Consider the following 10,000-nt stretch of genomic DNA (forward strand, 5'->3'; position numbering starts at 1 on the left):
TATAGTGATGATGATGATGTCATAATGGCTGTTGTAGTTGTGGTGGTGATAGTGATGATGATGTGGTGGTGGTGGTGACTGTGGTTGTAGTAGTGGCAGTGGTTGTAGTAGTAGTGATGATGTAGTGGTACTGGTTGTAGTAGTAATGACGATGTGGTGGTGGTGGTTGTAGTAGTAGTGGTAGTGATGATGATGTGGTGGTGGTGATTGTAGTAGTAGTGATAATGATGTGGTGGTGGTGGTTGAAGTAGTAGTGGCAGTGATGATGTGGTGGTGGTGGTGATTGTAGTAGTAGTGGTCGTGATGAAGATGCGGTGGTGGTGGTGGTTGTAGTGTGTGTGTGTGTGTGTTTGTGTGTGTGTGTGTGTGTTTGAGAGAGAGAGAGAGAGAGAGAGAGAGAGAGATAGTGCTAAAAGTGCATCAAGTGATAAGTAGAGCAACACGAACTTTAAAAACCAACGAGGCTTAAGTTTGAGGTCAAAGTATTTGTTATTAGCTATTATTGGCAAGTGCAGCCTTGGAAATGGTGGCTCTCTGAGAGAAAGTCAACTCTTGTTTTGAATGGTTTACTGATAGTTGCTTTTTTTAAACTTTAAATATATATACATATATATATATATATATATATATATATATATATATATATATATATATATATATATATATATATAGATAACTTATCGTCAATACTTATGTTGAATTATTATGTTTTCATGTAGAAAAATGATTGTAGTTTATGAAACAACCAAAAACTGAAATTTGATCATTTTGACCATTTCCACTTTAAAACCGGTTTTCTTCGTTTTCCAAATCCCAACTTAATACCGCTTCGAGGCGTAGGGTCACATATTAATAAAGCAAAACACCACACTACTCTTTGACATCAGTAAAGGTAATAATTTTTTTTTTTTTTTTTTTTTTTTTTTTGTAATGATCAAAGGGAAGCAACTCATTAAAATCATTCCAACATTACCAGTAAAGTTTGTTTGGCCAGTTTCCTCCCCTCGACAACATTCCAAGTATTTCTTGTCACACGGTTCGCCCAGACCTGGTGATTGACACGCTGGTTGGGAAAGACGAGACTCTAACCCGAGACGGCAACACTGACAACACTCCTGGGGGGATCGAGGGAAGAAAAAAAGATAGATCTAAATTTAAACAGAAACAGAGCATTTGTAGTATGGCGAAGTCCCAGGTTTGAGAGTTTTTGCCAATATGAGGGTCATTTGTAATCGATCGATATTTGAAGGACTAGTTTTCTGGCCAAAATTTTTAATACGTGTTTCAGTATTTTTATTTTTTTATTTTATTATTATTATCTTTTTTTTTTTTTATTTTATTTTTTTTTTTTGTATGTTTTCTTTACGAGTACGACAATAGGAATGTGGCTACCAGCTTACCCTAAATTGTTCAGCTCCAGGGTCAGTATCTCGAATGGCGCACACTTCCCCGTCAATAGCCATCTGTTTCCCTTGTTCGCAAGTCGTCATCTGGGTTTGTTTTATACAACACACCTGGAAGTGAGGGCCAGGGGGTGTGGGGGTGGAAGGGGGGAGGGAAGGGTGGGGGAGGGGGTGGAAATGGAGAAGTGATAATTTCATGAACAAGGAACAGAATGCAAATATTGTTACTTGCAACCCGAAGTAAAAATAGACAGTGTGCGCTTGGCTAAAAAACTCACAACATTGCCATCCGGAAGTGTAACGGACCAACATACAAAATTATGTGTAACCTTGAACGTTTATCGTCTGGATAATACAGTTTAGAGAGAATTACTCATGAACGTGGCTGGAAAAAAAACAATAACAAAGACCTGAGTGACGTATCCTCATTCTATCTATATTTTCTCATTTCAATGAATGCGTTAACTATTAATTAATCTTTTATAAATTGGGCGCCTATGTGATCTCGTGGCATGGCACTCGCCTTCAGATCGGAAGGTCCTGGGTTCGAGTCCCATTGTGAGCAGCGGGGCATGGTTGTAGTCCTTGGAAACGGCTCTTTCCGAAGTTCTCTCCCCGCTCTCAGTTGTAAAATGAGTACCTGACCCTTTATGTTTATATATGTTTATGTCTTGTATATCGCAAGCGTGAAAGAAGGAGAGGAAGAGAGAGAGGGAGAGAGAGAGAGAGAGAGAGAGAGAGTGTGTGTGTGTGTGTGTGTGTGTGTGTGTGTGTGAGAGAGAGAGTAAAAATAGATAGGAGTGAAATATCTGTTCAATGTGATAGTTATCATATAACGTAATAACAAGTGTAACTAAATGACAAATTGCGATATATATATGGACAATAAAGATCTATTATTATTATTATTATTATTATTATTATTATTATTATTATTATTACAGCGTTGTTGTCTTGGACAAAAAAAAACCCTTGCGATAACAGGCGTAGTGTCTCGTACTACATGTTCAGCGTTGGTGTTGGCTAGGGACCCATTATAAAGCGCTTTGAGCACGTTTAGTGGATATTGTTCTAGTATATAAAAGCTCATTATTTCCTCTTTTAAAAAAATATGTTGTGCATAAAGTAGTCCTTAAGAGCAATTAGGCTCATGGAGCCGGAGTCTATCCAGGTTTCTATAGCGTGAATCGGAGAATAGCAATTGCTTGCTACCCTTGGATCGAACGTTAGTCCATCGCAAAGTGCCTTCCACTAGATCTAATAGACCCAGCTACCCAATCACTACTGGGTGGAACTAAGCCTGTATTCTGTTTAGATTTTTAAAAACAAACTTGTTCTTACCTCAATAATAGCCAGACATGCCGCCTGGTCAGTGTCCGTGATATTGACCACTGGGGCAGGGTAGTTGTCACATCGGTATGAGATGGCTGACCACTTGACCCCCTCGTGACAACAGGGGACGAAGACATTGTACAGACTGGCTGGAATGTACAAGAAACAGTCACGTGACCAAAATGTGTTTGGGATTGATGCACCCGGGATTTGATCTCGATGCCTTTGCGGGTGAAGCGATTGCTCTACCAAATGAACTATCTGGACCACTGGTATCTTATGATGAAAATAACTAACCCCACGTTTCTGGTCATTTTAACATTGAATCAAGATCTCAAAAAATATCAAATACATTTAGAAACAACAACCGAAGAACTGATTTCAACAACACAAGGAAACATCCAACTGCCTCAGCACCTAAAGACACGTGATGACATTCTAAAGCTAAGAACGCTTGCACTGGACAGAGTTTATGGAGGCAGATTACTAACTGGATAATAGAAACAGACTGACAACCTCGAAGTGACGCACACATTCACGGCAAGCGTCCATAGAGACTGCGCAGCTATATTCATTCATTCATTCAACAACTGATATACGAAAAATACTTTGCGATAGACCAGTGTCATATCCAATGGGTAGTGAGAAATTATTATTGTCCGTTTTACGCTATAGAAAACCGGAATAAACTCCGGCTCTGAGCGGTGCATAGTTGAGTTCTTGGAAAAGCGCTTTGCTAAATTCTCTCACCATACTCGGGTGTAAAATGAGTATCTGGCCGTTAACAACGTTTTCTCTCTCGCTCAAAAATTAACAATATTGTAATATCGCCTAACATCCTACATGTTAAGTGTTGGTAAAATTGATCTGGTGGGCCGAATTGGTGAGTATTTAACCAAAACGCATAGCCTCAACAATAAGCGACTTGGGTTGCGTTTAAAAAAATATATATTTGAAGAAAATGAATACAATTTCATAAACCGACAAAAACCAATTTTTCACATTATTTGACACTATCAATTTACTAAGCTTATCGTAACGTACTTTTACAACTAGGTATAGATGCTGTGCGCTTTGCTTAGAAATTCACAACATTGCCATCCGGAATGTATAACGTACCAACACACAAAACTATGTGTAACCTTGAACGTTTCTAGTCTTGTTGATACAGTTTCGTGAGAATTGGATTCAGTAGTCTGATGTCACGCCGCCCGGCAACGACGGCCATCTTGGTTCTAAACAAAGAAAATCATTACTTTTTATTCTTCATGCTGGCTAGAACTTTTCATATGCCTTGTGATCAGAATGTGTAAAAGTCAAAACATAATCAAATTTATGGATTTTTCCCCCCTGGATACGCTTTTGTGGTCGCCGAAGAAAGATTTCATACGGCGTCCGCCATTGTTCCGATAGTTTAGAGCCAGTGCTACTAAGTTACCATGCGTCATTAGGAAGGAAGTGACGTTACGAGTGTTGAAGAGTATTTCTCATAAATATGGTTTTGGTCTATCTATAGATAGAAAGAAGTTGATGTCACTCAGGTCTTTGTTATTGTTTTTTGCCATCCGCGTTTATGAGTAATTCTCACTAAACTGTATTAACCAGACTATAACGTTTAAGGTTACACAGTTTTGTGTGTTGGTCCGTTATACTTCCGGATGGCAATGTTGTGAGTTTCTTAAACCACAATTGCACTTTAAGACTCCTACTGCCGTATTCTGGAAATACTCATATTTCAAAACTTGGCCAGAAAACTCCTCCTTCAAATATCGATCGATTTAAATGACCCTCATCTTGGCAAAAAAAAAAAAAAAAAAAAAAAAAGCCAAGTCTCAGGTTTGATAGTTTTTTTTTCCAAGATGAGAGTCATTTAAATCAATCGATATTTGAAGGACGAGTTTTCTGGCCAAATTTTAAAATATGAGTTTTTCCACAGTACGGCATCCTAGTTGTCACCACCACCACTTGATGGACGGTATTTGTCCAAAACAGACTACACACTACACATTCCCACTTGACCCGTTGGTGACAGGCGAATGGTACTTATTGGTGGTGGGTGAGCACATTATCATCCCGGGGTGGGTCGGTCCCGATAGCTCAGTTGGTAGAGCACTCATTTCACACGCGCATAGGGACCGAGATCCATCCCGGTTGAAGTGCGGCTATGTGGTCTTGTGGTAAGGCACTCGCTTTCGGATCGGAAGGTCTTGGGTTCGAGCCTTGGAAAAGAATCTTTATTCACATTCTCTCACCGTACTCAGGTGTAAAATGAGTACCTGACCGTTAACAGCGTTGTCTCTGTCCGGAAATATTGTACTATCGTCTAACAGGCGTCATGTCTGTCTAAATGTTAAATGTTGCTGTTGGACTGGGACCCCTTGTAAAGCGCGTTGAGCACGTTTAGTGGATATTGCATGATTTAAATTTTAAAAAACACTAAATTCCCCTCATTCAACCCCAATGGGAAATTTGTTTTTTGAGTCTATTCCAAGGGAAGACTGGAATAAACCAGGCGTCAGCCGCAGAGCAGCGCCGCAAAGTGAGCTAGGGCGAGGTGACTTGCTCAAAGCCACACATCGCGGCGAGTGATCGAACTCGGTACCTTTTTGGTACGAAGCAAAGACCATACCGCTGAGCCACGCTGTTCCCAAAAGCTCAATTAATATTTTTAAAAAGCTCAATTACAAAAAAAAAAGCTCCATTTTAGTATCAGGATGCATAGGCAGATTCTTAGGATTACGGAGGCGTAAACGAGGGAGGATGGATGATCATTATTGTAGACCAGCATTATATAATATTTAGACTAGAAAACAAGATGCCATCATTCTGAACCAGAGGATCATTACACAAAGTATATATCCGTGCCTCCGCGAAGAGTGGTTTTACACTTCCACTGAGATTGGAACCAGTTTTTGAAATATATTTTTTTTTGCCAAAATAAGATAAAGAGCAATCTAAATCGATCAACGGAGGTCCCGATAGCTCAGTTGGTAGAGCACTCGCCTCACACGCAATTAAAGGGACCGAGATCGATTTCGGGTGTAGTCGAGATTTTTTTTCTGACCCCCACCTCCCTGTCCACCCAGCAGTGAATAGGTAGGTGAGTCTGTTAGATTTGGTAGGAAAATTTGGTGATAGATCATTTGCTTGTTTCGGCCCCAAGATTTGGAATGAACTACCACGTGGTCTGAGGGAGTGCAAGTCTTGACCTACCTTTAAAAAGAATCTCAAGACACATTATTACTGTATTTGTTTTTATTGACTCTATGAATCCTTGATTTGGCTATGAATTATTATTATTATTTTATTTTTTTTTCACTTAAAATTGATATTTATATTGTAAAGTGCCCAGAGCTTGTGTTTTACACGAGAATGAGCGCTATATAAATGTGTATTATTATCATTATTATTATTATTATTATTATTATTATTATTATTATTATTATTATTATTATTATTATTATTATTATTATTATTAAAGTACATTGCGATAGATTAGCGTCCTATCCAAAGGATAGCAAGCAATTTGCTATAGCCCGTTTCACGCTATAGACACCCAGGCTCCATGGGCCGATTGTCTCAGAAGGACTACTTACTTACTGACTTAAATCGATCAATATTTGAAGGGCGAGTTCTCTGACCAAATTAATAACACGTATTTCCATAGTAAGGAAGTTGACTGGTGAATTAGTGAAAACCTGACTATTTGAAAATTTAAAAATTCGTAGTATTTAGAGATCAAAATTGATATTAAAATTCCCTTTATTTATCCGGTAGGGGAAATTGGTCTTTAGGATCTATTCCAATGGAAGACTGGAATAACCCAGGCGTCAGCCGCAGTGCAGCGCTGGAAATTGAGCTAGAGCGAAGTGGTGAATTGCTCAAGGCCACACAGTGAAGAACACGTTACCTTTACTTTCGGGTACGAGGAAAAGACCGTACCGCTGAGCCACGCTGCCCCAGATAGAAATTGTAGTCGCTATAGTTAACTATATAGATCAACAATTTACCCTCACAAGGATTAAATACCACTTCAAAATCCTTAAAATTTTGTAGTCTGGCATCAACTTTCATTTTCAATAAGCTTCAACCCTCTCCTTACCACCTACAGCAAAATGGCCACACTTGTTACGACACAATATACATTTTTTTCTTATTCAGATTCATTTTGTACATCACAATGATCTTTGTTTAATTAATAAGAACATAACGTTGTTTTGTAGAGAGATTGTTTGAGTTTTAAAAAATACATTTTTCTGATGGGTAAAATAAATAAAATTAAAATAAAATTCCCTTTATTCATCCCCAAAGGAAATTTGTCTTAAGGGTCTATTCCAAGGGAAGACTGGAATTACCCAGGCGTCAGCCGCAGATCAGCGCCGCAAAGTGAGCTAGGGCGAGGTGACTTGCTCAAGGCCACACAACGCAGCGGCTGGTGATTGAATTCGGCACCTATCGGGTAGGAAGCAAAGACTGTACCACTGAGCCACGCTGCCATTTGGGAAACTAATGAAACTTATCTGTAAGGAGAGAGTTAATGACTTAAAGATGCTCACCAAGTTCTACAATTGGAACCAAAATAATTTCGTAATTCTACGAATATTGAATAATATTTAGTAAACAGGTCTGAATAATTAGATCTAAAACAAAACAAAACAAAACAAAACTTACCCGAAGCTGAACACACTAACACAAATGCGGTCGCTAACTGCGCAGTCCACTGTGAAAACATTGTTGCTGGAACGAACAGTGAAGGTAATGACGAAAACGAATATTGGCTTTACTTATTTATCATCAATTGTTTCTCCCACCTCTAATCTTTATTATGTCTGTCTCTCTATCTATCCCTCTCCCCACGCTCTAGTCTCGACTTAGATTTTGTCCAGGTGAGAAAGGGAAACGGTTTAAATAGTATTCCAGGTGTCTTAGAAGAATGAACACAATAACTCCAGCGACGACACCTATTAACAACAATAACAACACCATCCATAAATTTCTCGTACTTGAAAAAAAAAACAACCCAAAAAGAAACCACAAAAAAAAAAACTAAAAACAAACACAATACACGTATTTATAATTTTTGGCCAGAAATCTCGTCCTTCAAAATAACCCTCATCTTGACAAAAACTCTCAAACCTGGGACTTTGCGAAGACTGCAAGGAAGAAATTCCAGGTATGAGAGTTTTTACCAAGATGAAAGATGAGAGTCATTTTTATCGAATGGTATTTGAAGGAAGAGTTTTATGGCCAAAATTTTTAATAAATGTTTTAAAATTAAAATAAATTCAGAGAAGGTACGATAAATTAAAGACACAGAAAACGATCAATCACGAGCAAAGAAAGGATCGTGTGAAAATCTCCAAAAGTCTTCCTGGTAACGACACTGGCCCCAACAAAGAAAACCTTGCAACCCACCCTGTCTATCTAGTATTACCTCGGAGTCTAGGTACACATATTGGAAGGTCTGATCACCAAATGCAATTTTAGGCCTTTTTAAACATTGCGGCTATGCGGTCTAGTGATATGACACTCGCATTCGGATCGGAAGGTCATGGGTTCGAGCCTCGCTCGGTGCATAGTTGAGTCCTTGGAAAAGTTTCTTTAATTAAGAATTGTAATGACAATCATCGCCACAACTATTATCATTGCCATCATTATCGTTGTCTTTGGCTATCTGTCATTGAAGATGGTTTTATCTTGATGATTGATTGATTGATTGATTTATTTATTTATTTATTTATTTATTCATTCATTCATTTATTTATTATTTATGTATTTTGAAATTATTAATATTATTTAATTTCACTTCTGCTATTATTATTATTATTATTATTATTATTATTACTACTACTACTACTACTACTACTACTACTACTACTACTACTACTACTACTACTACTACTACTACTACTACTACTATTATTATTATTATTATTATTATTATTATCATTATTAAAATTGTATTTTTTGGAACAACGTGCACTAATCTGAAGGCCTGATATACCAATTCCTTATGGGCTAATTGTTGTTATGGAAATCTCTAAAAAAAAAATTGACGCAAAAATATTGCCCATTACAACAATGTAAAACTAGTCCCATAAGTGAGTTCGGATGTCAGACCTGCATATATGTACACGTCGAGTTGGAGGTAACCAGAGGCCAGTAAAAAAAACGTGTTTAAAAACTGGAATGTCAAGAAATAGACAATTTTTGTTGTTGTCTGTAAATAACATTGTATTATTCGTTCTACCTTGCGCGCGTGATTTTATTTGCAGGTCGGCGTCCTTGTTGAAATGGAAATAAAAATGACGTCAAATATTGCCCATTACAATAATGTGAAATTGATTGTAAGCTCCAATTTAATTACAAAAACAGATCAAATGAACGTTTCGTGTTTCCCCTTTATCAACAAAACAGGATGAATGAAACACCACAGATGAATGAAATAATGTGGTAGTGGCGAGCAGCAACATTTACATTACAATAATGTTAAACTAGGGCCATAGGTGGGTTCGGATATCAGACTTGTATATTGTGTGTTTGTCGTTTCTACCAAATAAAATAAAGAACTGTAGAAAATTGAAATTACTCCTTCAGAGCCATTAGGCCGGTGGGGTCAGAATTTCTCCCGATTTCTATAGTGTTAATCTGAAATTGGTAATAGCAATTTCTTGCCACCGTTTGGAAAATTAGGCTATTATAACAGAAAGTACTGTCCTCCAGATCTAACATATCCAGCTACCCAATCACTGAAGGGTAGGGTGGTCATTGGGGGGGGGGGGAGGGGGGAGTCGAATAAAACAAACAATCTCGACTTCACCTGGGATCAATCTCTGTCCCTTTGGGTGTGAACCGAGTGCTCTACCAACTGAGCTTTCGAAACCCTATTTGCTGTCTATAAATATTCACTTTAATCTTTGGGGGTCCGGATAGCTCAGTTGGTATAGCACTCGCTTCACACGGAAAGAGACCAAGATCGATCCCGGGTGTAGTCGAGATTTTTTGTTCTGACTCCCCTGCCCACCCAGCAGAGAGAATCGGTAACCGAGCCTATTAGATTTGACGGAAAGTACATTGTGATAGACGAGCATCCTATCCAAAGGATAGCAAGCAATTGCTATTGTCTTTTTTCACGCTATAGAAACCGAGATAAACTCCGGCTCCAATACTGGCTCTGGAGGACTTTTAAAAAAAAACAACCTTTAAACCACTACACCACAATACGGGTTCGAGTCTATCAGTCACAACTATGGAACCAATGGCAT

At 38.3% G+C, this 10,000-nt stretch overlaps 1 protein-coding gene across 4 annotated transcripts in view; it reads right to left on the reverse strand.

Annotated features, from left to right (window-relative positions):
* Positions 1 to 10,000, reverse strand: part of LOC144975094 (uncharacterized) — a 42,306-nt gene that overhangs the window by 32,068 nt on the left and 238 nt on the right. For 3 of the 4 annotated variants that reach the window (XM_078918816.1, XM_078918819.1, XM_078918817.1), the window contains exons 2-5: positions 7,407 to 7,696; positions 2,745 to 2,884; positions 1,401 to 1,514; positions 974 to 1,115 (exon numbers count right to left, since the gene is read on the reverse strand). In XM_078918816.1, the coding sequence (XP_078774942.1) occupies positions 974 to 1,115; positions 1,401 to 1,514; positions 2,745 to 2,884; positions 7,407 to 7,467 (457 nt within the window). In that variant the 5' untranslated portion in view covers positions 7,468 to 7,696. Of the gene's footprint in view, positions 1 to 973; positions 1,116 to 1,400; positions 1,515 to 2,744; positions 2,885 to 7,406; positions 7,697 to 8,066; positions 8,130 to 10,000 lie in introns of those variants that run through there. The other variant, XM_078918818.1, reaches the window with a different exon arrangement.

Source organism: Berghia stephanieae, chromosome 6 (genome assembly GCF_034508935.2).
Source record: "Berghia stephanieae isolate SIO BIC M18660-M18661 chromosome 6, UCSD_Bste_1.3, whole genome shotgun sequence".
Classification (NCBI taxonomy): Eukaryota; Metazoa; Mollusca; class Gastropoda; order Nudibranchia; family Aeolidiidae; genus Berghia; species Berghia stephanieae.